This window comes from Bos taurus, chromosome 6 (assembly GCF_002263795.3).
Source record: "Bos taurus isolate L1 Dominette 01449 registration number 42190680 breed Hereford chromosome 6, ARS-UCD2.0, whole genome shotgun sequence".
NCBI lineage: Eukaryota > Metazoa > Chordata > Mammalia > Artiodactyla > Bovidae > Bos > Bos taurus.
In genome coordinates, this window is record NC_037333.1 from 66,219,488 (window position 1) to 66,233,522 (window position 14,035).

At 39.6% G+C, this 14,035-nt stretch overlaps 1 protein-coding gene and 1 long non-coding RNA gene across 9 annotated transcripts in view; one reads left to right on the top strand and one right to left on the bottom strand.

The window, feature by feature from the left end:
* The window catches only part of ATP10D (ATPase phospholipid transporting 10D (putative)), a 136,222-nt gene that overhangs the window by 83,573 nt on the left and 38,614 nt on the right, over nucleotides 1-14,035 (top strand). For all 8 annotated transcript variants that reach the window (XM_024993336.2, XM_024993335.2, XM_024993338.2 and 5 more), the window contains 5 exons: nucleotides 3,252-3,440; nucleotides 5,807-6,413; nucleotides 7,150-7,256; nucleotides 9,833-9,959; nucleotides 11,591-11,775. In XM_024993336.2, the coding sequence (XP_024849104.1) occupies nucleotides 3,252-3,440; nucleotides 5,807-6,413; nucleotides 7,150-7,256; nucleotides 9,833-9,959; nucleotides 11,591-11,775 (1,215 nt within the window). The remainder of the gene's footprint in view (nucleotides 1-3,251; nucleotides 3,441-5,806; nucleotides 6,414-7,149; nucleotides 7,257-9,832; nucleotides 9,960-11,590; nucleotides 11,776-14,035) is intronic.
* Nucleotides 1-14,035, bottom strand: part of LOC132345514 (uncharacterized) — a 40,270-nt gene that overhangs the window by 12,842 nt on the left and 13,393 nt on the right. The gene's annotated exons all lie outside the window — the stretch shown is intronic.

A 14,035-nucleotide genomic window follows, 5' to 3' on the forward strand; every position in this document is an offset into this window, starting at 1 on the left:
AATACCAAATAATAACTTAGAATGGAAAAATTTTGAAAAAGAATAGATGTATATATAACTGAATCATTTTTTTGTATACCTGAAACATTGTAAATCAACTGTTCTTCAATTTTAAAACATATGCAAAAATCTATAAGATATAGGTTCCTTCCTTTAAAGGAACTTTCTCTGTGGGGAGAGAAGTACATATACATGGAATTATTTAAAGCTGGATGGTGTGGATTTGGTTCTCGGGTTAATTCAAGTTCAGAGAAGACAGGAGCTGTCCATCACAGAAAAAAAAAAAGAAAAGTCAATTTTGAAATAGAAGGTAGCCATGAGGAAGATTTGGATCTTAGAAGAAAAAAAAAAAAAAAAAACCCTGTCAAACCATCTTACACATAACAATTGTGTGTGATAACTCTATACTTCTCCTGAGTTCAGGAACTAAACACCTTAGTCACTCAGGGTTAACTTGTTAGAGACACCAACTAAAGGGAAGAATATTTTGTTCTTGCAGCTTCATTTTGACATGGCTCATTCCTTAAATCTTCTGGGTTATTCTTTATATATATATGTTTATGCTTTTAGGGTCTTGTATGGTCCTGAGTTCCTCACGTCTATTGCGACAATTCTTTTTGTAAATACAGTTTCCAGTCAGAGTCCCAGCTTTGGTCAGCTCCATGTCTTCTTTTATTCTCATGGCCACAGCATCGGTTCTTAAATTCCCTGAATGACCCATTAGGTTGACTTATGTCAACAGTGTTTGTCACCAAGATGGAACTTATAAACCTGTCATTAGTCTTAGAGGAACTTCAGAATGAAGTAGAGTCCTGATGTTCTGAAGCCAGTTACTCATCCGTGTGGAGATCATCAGTACAATAAAATCACTGTTTGCTTCTAAGGTCTGTAACTCAATCCTTATCGTGTTCCAAAGAGCAAATGTCTGTTAGAGATAACATTACCAAAACCTGCATACTGGCTTCTTCTTGGAGATTCCCAGTACCTTTTAAACACTCTTAGAAGTGCTACAATAGAGAGACCTATTTAAACATTTCTTAAACTTATTTTAGTATGGGACTCTTTGGAGTTTTGCTTAATATGTATAAACATTTTGAGAAGGATGCCTTTGGAAATACTGCTCCAGCCTGTGGCGTCTCTCACACTCACTAGATGCCAGTATCATCATAGCCTTCATCAATTCCATGCAGCAAGGTTCCCAAGCATCAGACCTTGCCACTGTCTTGTAACTAACTTTGGCAAGGGGATCCTCAAGGAAGGGATGGTTCTCCAAGTAACTGAGGACGCAGCACAGACTCTTGCTGGCTCAGTGTTACTCTGTGTGAGTCTTGAGAGGGAATGTGGCCAACTAGTTAATGAGCAGTCGTCAGATTACAGACATTTACAAGCTCTATCAAACACAACATGGTTCAAATTTTGCTGAGTAAACTGTCTCAGAACAATAGATGCTGCCTTTAGGTAGAAATTTAAGAATGTCTTTTGACAGCAGAAAACTGGGACCTTTGAAACCCACTGTGAACCAGGTAGAAGGCAATGGCACCCCACTCCAGTACTCTTGCCTGGAAAATCCCATGGACAGAGGAGCCTGGTCGGCTGCAGTCCCTGGGGTCGCTAAGAGTTGGACACGACTGAGCAACTTCACTTTCACTTTTCACTTTCATGCATTGGAGAAGGAAATGGCAACCCACTCCAGTGTTCTTGCCTGGAGAATCCCAGGGACGGTGGAGCCTGGTGGGCTGCCGTCTATGGGGTTGCACAGAGTCGGACACGACTGAAGCGACTTAGCAGTGAACCAGGTAAACTGCCTGAAAATGAGTGTGTCATTCCAGAAGAAAAAGGAACATAAAATTATTTAAGTTTCTGTTGTGCTGGTCTCATCTCACTTGTTGTCTTATTTACTTTATACAGCCACCCTCTGAGGTAGGTATACTTCTTAAGATTATTCAGAAGAGGGAAATGAAGCTCAGAGGGTTAAATAAGTAAGTTGCCTGAGGCCCCTAGAGAGCATGTAGTGGATCTAGAGCCTGAGCCCAAACCCATATGATTTCCAGCCTGTGCTCTTTGCTTGTTGAGTCTGTGTTAAAACTTACCGGACTCCTAAGTGTAGAACGCAAGCCATGATCACTAAGTCTAACATCAAGCATCTCCTTATTTGAGTCTGTTCTCTCCATCGCCTCTCTCAGCTTTCCTGAAGTCAGTATGCTTTGCTAGCATCCTGGAGTCCTCTAGAATACAGTGGCACTTTTTTGAAGACTTGATTCAGAGTTGATGATCCCTTTTTTGAATCATCTGAAAAATTTCTAAAGCAGTTGACTACATATTACAAAATTATAAAGAAATTTCTACAACAGTATTCTTAAAGTTGGTACTTCTAAATAAGTGTGCAAAGTACTGTGTTAAACAGAATGAAGTATTTTCCCCCAATAATCAAACTTCTTAAAGCCAATTTGTAAAAGGAATTGTACAAAAGAGAAAGGCATAGGTCACAGTTGCCAGATATATTTGATAATCAGAAATCTCTTAGAGGGACCCTTGAATGTTCATCGCTGATTCTGTCTCTGGGTCGGGAAGATCCCCTGGAAGAGAGAATGAAAACGCACTCCAGTCCAGAATCCCATGGACAGAAGAACCATGAACAAGGGGGTACAGTCCATAGGGTCGCAAAGAGTTGGACACATCTGAAGCAACTTAGCATAGCAAGCATGGATGTTCATGGCTTGTAAGGTATTACTAGGGAAATACAGATAAACTCTGTTAACTTGCTTATAGTAGTTTTTATTTTGCAGGGTTGGTTTTTAAACAATAGTAGTGACTTGAGCCATAAAATATTTTGTTAAAATAACATAGTATGAATAACATGCTCAGTTTTAAAAGAATTAATATTCATCAGTTGCTGTTGGATGAATCTATGCCCAAAGTAGAATCCTACAGTAAAATATAGCTCTGTACTGTATATTTCAAAATAAGGCAAGACTCATTCAATTAGAATTTGGTGAAAGGCATTGTCTCTATCTCTTACTTTAATAGTCAAGGTAATCTCCTTTCATATATGCATTCTAGATTTTGCATTTAATTTTTTGTCTTTTCCTTTTTTTCATTTCCCATGATACCATGTACATTAAATTTTATTTTTAAAGAATACGGTCTCATGTTTCATAGATTCTGGTTAGAAATCATCCTTCTTGTGTAGATTTAAAATTCATATTTTTAGATGCTTATTGTGACCACACTTTGTCTCATTGGATATTCAGGAAACAGATGTGGTACCAGACACCAGGCTTTTGGACAAGTTTAGTCAGATTACACCTCTGCTCTTCACCCCAACGGATGAGACTATCCCAGATCCACCACTGGAGACTCTGTACATCATCGACTTCTTTATTGCATTGGCAATTTGCAACACAGTAGTGGTTTCTGCTCCTAACCAGCCACGGCAAAAGGTAAGACTAATGCAAACAAGGGTCACCTTCCAGAAGAGAACTGTGGGTTTAAATATATTTGTTATGTGCTCTCACTGTTCATGCATGCTAAGTTGCTTCAGTCGTGTCCAAATCTTTGCAACTCCATGGACTGTAGCCTGCCAGGCTCCTCTGTCTATGGGGATTCTCCAAGCAAGAATACTGGAGTGGGTTGCCATGCCCTCCTCCAGGGGACCTTCCTTACCCAGGGATCGAACTGGAGTTTTTTTACATCTAACCTGCATTGGCAGGTGGGTTCTTTACCACTTTTGCCACCTGGGAAGCCCCGTGGTCTTATATGGATTGTGATTAACAATAGTAACAGGTAACATTTATACATCACTTAACCTGTACTCTGAATTTATGATGTTCTAAGCGATTTGTTGGTATTAATAGGTTTAATACTCCCAACAGTTCCATGAGTTAGGTACTATTACTCTACTACTCATTTTACAGGTAAGCTTAAGTAACTTGCCCAGGGATACAGGACCAGTTTATTGGGGAAATAGGCTTGAACCCAGGGAGTATGGATCCATGCTACTACACTACTTTGCTTCCAGGAGGGTAGCTAATGAGAGCAGTTCTTGGCAAATGTGACTCTCTTCATTTTGCTTTACTTTGCCTAACAAATTGAAGCTTTCTGTGAAACTTCTGAACATATGCACTACATCAAGCAAAATATAAAGTATTAGATTCATTATCATGTTTAATGATAATATACCTTTTCATATGCCACTTGGGTAATGTAAACTCAATCGCTGGAAGATCCAATACATCTATAATATACCAAGGTTCTGCTGTTCCCACACAAGCTGAATCTTTAAAGTCTCTTTGTAGCTTAGAATTCATGGAAAATTCATTTTCAATTAAAAAGGAAAGCTTGCTTTAGAGATTGGTGATTCACCACTCGCTGTGCTGTCTTCCTTGAGTATAACTATTTCCCCTTTTGCACACATCCACTTAAAATTCAATTTGCAGCTCAACCCAATTAAATTTTCATTTTCTATTAGATCATTTTCTCTTGGCAACTTCAGAGGTGGTCAGTTTTAACGTAAAAATAACTTCTCATTAAGCTTTCATTTGATCAGAAACTATATTTTTATCAGATTTCAATTAGAAACTTGCTCTTTGAAGTTATCTAGTTAGAGGATAAATCACTGGTTATTCTGTTTTTTTCCCTCATACAACACCTTTTGATATACATCTATTTCCAATGCAGACATCTTTTGGTGTTTTCTGCTTAAGAAATATAGTTGTCTTATCCCCAAAGAATGTAATATTCTGTGGCCTGAAAGAAAATCTCTGTAGGCATATAAAAGCCTAAGCCTCATGATATTTTAAGGTGGTACCTTAAAATAGGTGAATAAAAGCAGTAAATAAAGAGCTCATTGAAATTCATATGTAATACAGAAACGTCATCTGTAGTTGAGTTCACTTTTCATTTTTGAGTTGCCAGTAAGTTTGCAAATTGACCAACATGAGTCCCTCAAACTATCATAAAATTAATAATTATTAGGAGAAAATTCTTTAATTCTTTGGACATTCTATTGTGAAAATTTTAGAATTCAGTTAATTGGTCTTTCCAATTAGTATTCTAAATTGAATCACTGATAAGAGTTAAGATCTAGAAGAAATCAGAATATGAACAAGAAAAAGTTCTATAAAAGTAGAAATTTGAATTCATATCATGATATTGATAGTCTTTCATAAACTACTTTATTGGCGTATTTTTCTTAAGTCAAATTAACAACCTTTTTTATAATCTGAAAAATGAAAGAAAAAACACATTTTGTTAGTCTTTTGATTTACTTTCTTCTAGTGTTTTAAATGTGTATTACTCATTTGTTTTTCTGCTGCTCATACTGTTTTTATAGCTTTTTCAGTATGGCCCTGTAATCTTTATAAACTTGATATTTAAATATTATATAACATTTTAAGATGTTTCTAATTTGTTATTGAATACTTATAATTTTTAAATTATTATTGCTAGGATGCATATAATAAAGATAATTTTTTTTATATTAGGTTATATTATCAGAAAAATTTGCTAAAAGTATGCCCACTGCTACCAATATTAGCACACTTTATATCTTTTGCTATGAGCTGTCAGATTTCTTCCTAAATGGTTGTAGAAATTCGCAGTGCTATCAACATTAGCACATCTTTTTCATAACGGCTGCTTTTATTTTTATTAATTTTTTTGCAGCATTGTGCAAAACATGAAACAGTTTGCTGTGTAAGGGAGTAGTAACTTTTCATTGTCCTTTTTGTCCCCTAGTTTGACTTCATAGTTGTTATCAACTGCTTTTGACTGTTTTATTGAGACCGTCTCATGTTATCTTTCTTAGGTCGGACTCTCTTCTCTGCGTGGAATACCCATTAAATCTTTGGAAGAGATTAAAAACCTCTTCCAGAGACTGTCTGTCCGAAGGTCGAGTTCACCATCTCTTGCCAGTGGGAAAGAGCCATCTGGAGTCCCAAACGCCTTTGTGAGCAGACTCTCTCTGTTTAATAGAATGAAACCAGCCTCACCTGTGGAGGAAGAGATCTCCCAGACGAGTGAGAGCCTCCAGGGCTCTGATGACTCAGCTTGTCCCACAGAAATTGAGAAACAAAACAGCGATGCAGGCATCGCAAATGGCAAGGTGGAAGCCCTCCCTGGACAGCCCTTGACCTCCAGCCTGTGTTATGAGGCTGAGAGCCCCGATGAAGCTGCCTTAGTGTATGCTGCCCGGGCTTACCAGTGCACTCTGCAGTCCCGGACCCCAGAGCAGGTCGTGGTGGACTTTGCCGCTTTGGGACCATTAACATTTCAACTCCTACACATCCTGCCCTTTGACTCAGTAAGAAAAAGAATGTCCGTGGTGGTCCGGCACCCCCTTTCCAACCAAGTGGTGGTATATACAAAGGGTGCTGATTCTGCAATCATGGAGTTGCTCTCTGTGGCCTCCCCAGGTGGGTTCATGCAGGTCTGAGAAAGAAGTGATGGGAAGGGCTTGGTGATCACAGGGCTACTCTCAATGGTCTTGTAAAGGCAAACAAGCAGATCTGTGAGGATCCATCACACTTGATGAAGTAGGGGAAGTTGCCTAGGATTTGGTGAGAAAGCACCTAAGTTTTGGGGTTCCGTAGACCAGGGTTCAAATCTGTATTCTTTCTTTTGAAAGTAAGAATGTTGTGTAACTCATGGCAGAGGACACAAACATTTAAAACAATAGAAGTTACACTCAAGTATAGGGTTTCACATTTTTATATAATTCTTACGCAATATTAGGGTTCTCAAGTATAGTCTTTCACATTTTTACAAAAACAAATAACGTTTGTCCATAGTATAATCAGCAGATAATGGATCAAAGGGATATACTATATGCAATATATGCAGTGCCTCTGCTCAGAGCCTAGAAAATGGTAAGTGCTCGGTGGAAGACAGCCAGCATCAGTATAATCATTGTTACTGTCATTATCACTGTTGTGGGAATGCTATTTATATTAATTTGGGGGCCTTTTTCTCCCCAAGGAGAAAGGAACAAGGGAAAAATTTATTCTGAGGGGGTCCCTTTTATAAATGCACATTTAGGGTTCAAAACTGTGAGGCCTTTTGTTTGTTATGGATTAAGCTTCCATTATTTTTTAAAAATGTCTGTCGTTGGATAAGCTGGTAGGAGCACTTGTGTGTCGTCAATTATTTCAGATGGACCAGGTCTGGAAAAACAGCAGATGATGATAAGGGAGAAAACCCAGAAGCACTTGGATGACTACGCCAAACGAGGCCTGCGCACTCTGTGTATAGCGAAGAGGGTGAGGCTGCTTGGGGCACCCTCTGGCTTCCTTCTTTTCCTGTGTTTGACCATCATTTAATGAAAACAAGCATGTATCAAACCCTGATCCAGATATCTGAGAAAGTTCCTGGGCCAGTGGCTTTCTTTTCATATAGCTTCTTTATTCCTTATATATTAGTTGGTCAGTTTGTTCTCAAAGTATTTTGCCAGAAAAGTTTTCAATAGATTTGAGTATTTTCATTTGGAAACTGCAGTATGGCTGGGAATAAAAATTCCTGGATCCTACTCTCTGCTCTCAGTACCTTGTAAATGTCATTCCTCTGTCTTGCAGCATTTTTAATGAATGAGGCCAGAGACTGGCCTTTATTTTCACCGTAGAAGTTCTTGATATTTTTCCTTGTTTGCTTGTACATCTTTATCTGTAAATCCAGATAAATTCCCTAAATATTATCTCAGTTTTGATTATTGTCTATGTAGAATAATCCTGAGACCTAGTTTTTCCTTTCTACATAAAAAATGATGTAATAAGAAAGTCGAGTTCCAGAAGTGATTTGAGGGGTGTTACTACCAAAACCATCCCTGGGAGCCTGGGAGAAACTGAGATACAGAGTCTTTTAAGAGTAAATTCGTTAAGTTTTTTTTGTGCCCCTTGGCCAGTGGGGCATGGCTTCTGTACTGACCAAGTCCAGCTGCTCAGCTGTAATGTGTGCTATGTGCTAAGTTGCTTTAGTTGTGTCTGACTCTTTGCAACCCTGTGGACCCACCAGGCTCCTCTGTCCATGGGCCTCTCCAGTCAGGAATACTGGAGTAGGTTCCCATTTCCTTCTCCAGGGCATCTTCCTGACCCAGGGGTTGAACCCGCATCTTCTTATGTATCCTGCATTGGCAGGTTCTTTACCACTAGTGCCACCTGGGAAGCCCACTCAGGTGTAATAAGCCTATGCAAAACCTTACACCTTGAGATCCCCCCCCTTATTAATAAGCCAAGACATGCCAAGTCCCATCCCTACAACTGTATCCCCAAATGCACACCTAGGTAATGTTTCTTCCTTCAGTGGAGATTCAGCTAGCTCATTGATGAGAGCCCTGGCAGGAGAAGATGGGGAAGTCTAGTTAAGGTAGGGAAGGAGAGTCTAGTAAGGCCTAAGGCAAGGGAAGAATGTACTTATGGGGAAGGGAAGGGAGTCTGCTATCAAGATATAGCTAAGACTTTGTTCCTTGTTTCTTGTCCTTCAGTGTTTTATCTGTCAGCCCACACGGGAAATACTGGAGGAGAACCAAGAAGGCTGCTCTTGCCAACTCTCTCTCTCCTCCATAACTACCTCCTACTCATTCTGTCATCCTCTCCCTCCCTGGCTGTGAGCCCTGCAGTTAATTTTTGCTGTGTTAGAAGCCAGAGTGTCAATTTTCTGTCCTTCATTGTGAGCTCTAACTAGTAGAGAAGATAGAGAGAGAGTTGTGTAGATCAAAGTATCCATTCTTTAATGGCTGTCCGATAATACCTAAACGATAGAGCTCCTGAGAGAACTGCGGGTTGAATTGGAGTCTTAACTGAATTGGAGACTATAACTAGGTCCTGAGGCCAGTGCATGCATCTTTCATTTCTTTCCCAAATTCTAATTCTTGGGAACTGCCTTAGGGAAAGTAGCATATTTTATAGACTCCGAAGCACTTAATTTCAGCTGCAAGGATAATCAAAAGCCTGTCTCACACATGGTTGTAAGAGTGAAGAAATTAAGATCAAAACAGAGCCTCTGCCTTTTCAGTGGAATGATTCTGTCCTAATAAAGATATAGCCCAGCAAATGTCAGATTCTCCCAAATCAAATTACCTTGTGGGCAAGAATGAATAGAGGAATTGGCTCACCCCATCAACTGCATGCTGCTTTATAAGAATTGAAAGTAGATTTCTTCTCTATAGCAAGCTGAAGACAAAGGAACATGTAGCATTGGTTCTTTCTCTAGGAATTCCACTTAATGTTTTGTTTGGAAGAGAGCTTTCTTGCTTTAATCATTTGGCTTCCTCTTTCTTTTAACCCCTATGAATAACTCACCCCATAAACCAACCATCAAAAGGAATCAAAGGTGGGACTTTCCCAGTGGTCCAGTGGTTAAGACTCCAAGCTTCCAATGCAGGGAGTGTGGGTTTGATCCCTGAGTGGGGGAACCAAGATCCCACGTGCTGCATGGTACGGCCGAATGAAACAGTGCTGCCCTATAGTTCTGTGACACCTGAAATTGAGTACCCAACGCCACTTTCTCAACTGCACCATTAGAATCCCCCTGGATTTCACTTTTCAAGTGGTTCCTTTCTCCCTTCTCTCTTCATAGTTCCTGGTTTAATTAAATGGATTAACCCACTTGCATCTTATGAGTAGAATTTCCCAGAGATACTGAGCTACAGGGTCCATCCATCCTCAGGGTTTTACTAGTCTGATCACAGAAAGGTTTGCTACTGCGTATGGTATTTGGACCTGGCCTGAGTGAACCCAGAAAGAGGTATACCTAAAATGAGTTCATGGTTTGATATTTTTCTAGGGTGGGTCTTGACAGGTTTATCACATAGCCTGCCTCATAGCTTTTTCCCCCTCCATAGGTCATGAGTGACACTGAATATGCAGAGTGGCTGAGAAATCATTTTTTAGCTGAAACCAGCATTGACAACAGGGAAGAATTACTCCTTGAATCTGCCATGAGGTTGGAGAATAAACTAACTTTACTTGGTAGGTGGACTACAGTGTATTGTCTTAATGGAGAATTTTTTTAAATGCTTAATGCCTCTGTATTAGTTATTTATTCACCAGTGCCTTTTTTTCCCACTTTAATCCAATATATATATGTGGTTCTATCCACCCTGTCCAGTTTGATTTATACCCACCTTCCAATCTTTCCCAGTCCATTTTCAACCACAGTAAACTTGACTTCATTTGTGGTAGGGTCAGGGTGATCATCCTTAAGATCATTTAACAATTCAACACTTAACATAGACTATAAAGCTGAGTAAATACTCTTGTTCAAGAGAAGAAAGCTAGAGTTTCTTGCCAGGTATTGGATAAGGTTTTTTAATATATGTTGTCTTTTTGAATCCCACACTACAGATCTGTTGTATGTAGAAGAAACTTGGGGCACAGAGCAGTTTAATGACTTGTTCAGAGTCACAGTCTAGTCACCGGCAGAGCTGGGGAGAAGCTCAGAGCTATCCATCCCTCACTCTAGAGCCCATATTCTTTATTCTGTGCCTGCAATTGGACTAAAAATTTTTCTCTCTCTCTTACTTTTTGGTTTCAGCTAAAAGTTGCACACCTGACACCTCTTGTTTCAGATTGAACTGCATCTTAAAATCACCTGGAGCAGTTTAAATAGTACCAGTGCCTACCCATGGAATCTGATTCAATTGGCCTGATATGTGGCCGGGGTATTTGAATTTTTCAAAGTTTCCCAAGTAGTTCCCAAGAGGAAGTCAAGATTGAAAAACACTGTTTTAGAGTCTGGACCTCTAGATACTAATATAAATGCTAACACACCAAAATACCAGTCTCTAAGCTCCATTCCTCAGGTTCAGAGAAAAGCAATGACCTGACTTGGTCTCTAGCCAGTGGAGTAATGATCTTCCTCCCAAGTCATTTCTCCATGACAGTGTGAATGGTCTATAATAGATCCACTTTTCCTCATCTGCAGTCCCAAACTCAACATGCTCTGTGGGTTTAGCGCCAAAACTCATTTATTGGCAAGATCAGGCCTCATTTGATAAGACAGTTTAAAGTGTTTATTATCCTAATTAGTGTGATTGTAATTTATAAGTTTTGCTAAAGAAATATTAATATGCTTGATTACCAGATATTATAAGATATGACACATGTACCGTGTTACTTAAAAATCTGCAGAGCTTTTGAGTTCCAAAATATAGCTAGTCTCAGTTGTTTTAGAAAAGGAAATTATGGACTTATAGTATGAAAGAGCATTAAAAATAGATATTATGTGTTACTGACCAGAACATTCTTTAAAAGCCTGTCTTTACCCTTGGGAATTATAGAATTATAAAATTGGGGATTAAGTTTATATAAGTAACTGAGTGAAATCCCCTCGATCCCCCTAGAAGAAAGCTAGCCAGAAGGAGAGCAAGTGAGTTTGATAAACTCATTGATTGCTAAGGCTTTCCTTCCCCAGTATTACTTTTTTGTATATGATTTTGGTCTGAGGGGTCAACATTTCATTTGGACCCCTTGAAGCTACTGGAGTGGTTTGCATAGTTCAGGACAGGATCAGCTAACAGATAGGGTTCCATCATAGTTTAGGCGGGCTTCAGCTGGCTTTTGTTTCTTACAAGCCCTATTGAACTCTGGTTATTTTCTAGGTGCTACTGGCATTGAAGATCGTCTGCAGGAGGGGGTCCCTGAGGCTATAGAAGCCCTTCACAAAGCTGGAATCAAGATCTGGATGCTGACAGGGGACAAACAGGAGACAGCTGTCAACATTGCTTATGCGTGCAAACTACTGGAGCCGAATGACAAGCTCTTCGTCCTCAATACTGAAAGTAAAGTATGTACCCTGAGATTAGCCCAGTCTCCTTTTTTTTTTCCAAAGCCAGTGGAATACTTGTGATTTCATGACTGTTAGGAGAAAGAAAAACCAATAACCATTAGCTCCTTGATAATTAGTTCTTCTGTCCAGCAGTTGGACTTCCGTGGTGGCTCAGTCGGTAAAGAATCGGGGCTGCAATGCAGGAGACTACTTGTAATGCAGGAGACCTGGGTTCGATCCCTGGGTCAGAAAGCTCCCCTGGAGAAGGAAATGGCAACCCACTCCAGTATTCTTGCCTGGAGAATTCCATGGACAGAGGAGTCTGGCAGGCTACAGTCCATTTGGTCAGAGGAGTCAGACACGACTTAGCGACTGTACTGCTGCTACTGTCCAGCAATGTAGCTTGTTTAGTTATTTTAAAGGCTTGGAAAATATAATGATTCAAAGGAAAAAATTCCCATTAAAAGAATTTACATTGTATTTGCTTCTCCCTTTACCCCCATGTAGAATTATCACTGAATTGACCAGATTTAGCCCATGATGACAAAATATGTCAAGCTGTGAGGCAGGCACCTACCTCCCTTTCAAGCTGAGGGGAAGTGATTTCTGGTGTAATCTTGTGAGTATTTTCCTGGTAATTCTAAAATTAGGCTCAGAGGATAATCTTGCCCTCTAGTGGCAAATCTTATATAGTGCACCTGAGAATATCCAAAGTTGAAAGAACTTGAAGGGAAAAAAGTTTTTTCTTCTCCTTTTTTAGGGAGAAGGAATTTAAAAGGTTTGGATTCAGCCTATATTTTCCAATACCCTCTTCCCTCCAGCCCTGTCACTCATCTCTAACACAAATAATCTAATTAGCTAAACAGGCATTTTATTGAAGATTCTTAATACAGTGATACTAAGAATTTGTGCGTGTTGTATAATTTGCCTGGAAAACCTTCCTCCTTCCTTCCTAAGTTGTCAGACTCTATCAGTCACGTTCATTTTGGCATAGCAACCTGCCTCTCAGAAATTCTCTGGAACTTGTCACCCGGATCATGTCTTGGGTCTTGGTCACAGGCTACCATGTTTGATTAGCCATGTTTTTATGGTCAGTCGTCAGTCAGTACCCAACTAGATGGTACATTTTGAGGGAGGAGAATTTTCCTTAATACAGACTTAGTTTTCCTTGGCAGTGGACAGTGGCTCAGGAACCTATAAGCAAAACTAGCAGCCAGATCCCAGTATCAGCTACGGAGTTAGCACCAGAAAATTCCTGGTGATTTTAGTCACTAAAATGTATGTGCCCTTAAGTCTAGTAAGACCTGGATTCAAATGCTTAGCCTGCCAGTGACCAGGTATGTGACCTTTGGGAGTTAACCACCTGAGTCATTTTCCTTACCTGTAATTTGAGAGTAATCCCTATTTTATAGCATTGTTGTGTGTATTAAATGGGAAAATATACATTATTTAATATGACCCCTGGCAGATGTAAGGGCTCCCCTGGTGCTTCACTAGTAAAGAACCCGCCTGCCACTGTAGGAGACGTGAGTTTGATCCCTGGGTTGGGAAGACCCCCCAGAAAAGAAAGTGGCAACCTACTCCAGTATTCTTGCCTGGGAAATCACCTGGACAGATGGGTCTGGTGGGCTACAGTCCATAGGTTTGCAAAAGAAGCGGACATGACTTAGCAACTGAACAGCACACAACAGGTTAATAGATCTTGATTTTCAGTGACTGCAGAGTATGTTACCTTCCAAATGTACCATTTTAGTTTAACCAAACTTCAGAGGGTTTTTAAAGATAATTTTTTACTATTACATTTTGAGCCTCTAATGAGCATATTTGATTCACTGGGGACATTTGAGGTGTATGGGATCAGATTTGTACCCATGGTAAAGGTTGCCAGGTAGCTCCATTTTGAAGTTGACTCTCTTGTTAATTGTATCCATCCCTGTTGTTAAGTAAGGTTGTTAAGTCTTTGTTGTGTCCATGTGTGCCTACATATCCATACCTACTATAGTCTATTTTATTGTGGGTTGAGAAATACTTGATAAAACAGCATTTGAAATAAGAGAAAATGGCCTCTGAGTGAGGGACTCTTTCCTGAATAAACTGTTTTAGACCGAGTGTATAAACTTAAATGCAGTGCTCTAGGCTTTTGTTTGTCTCTGTCCTTTGTGTCATTTGACACTGTAGTTTCTGGTTATATTATTCTTGTTTTGAGTAGAATTCATCAATGAATATTTATTGAGTGACTAACTTGGTCCTCTTTTAGGCGTTATGATGGTTTCAAAAA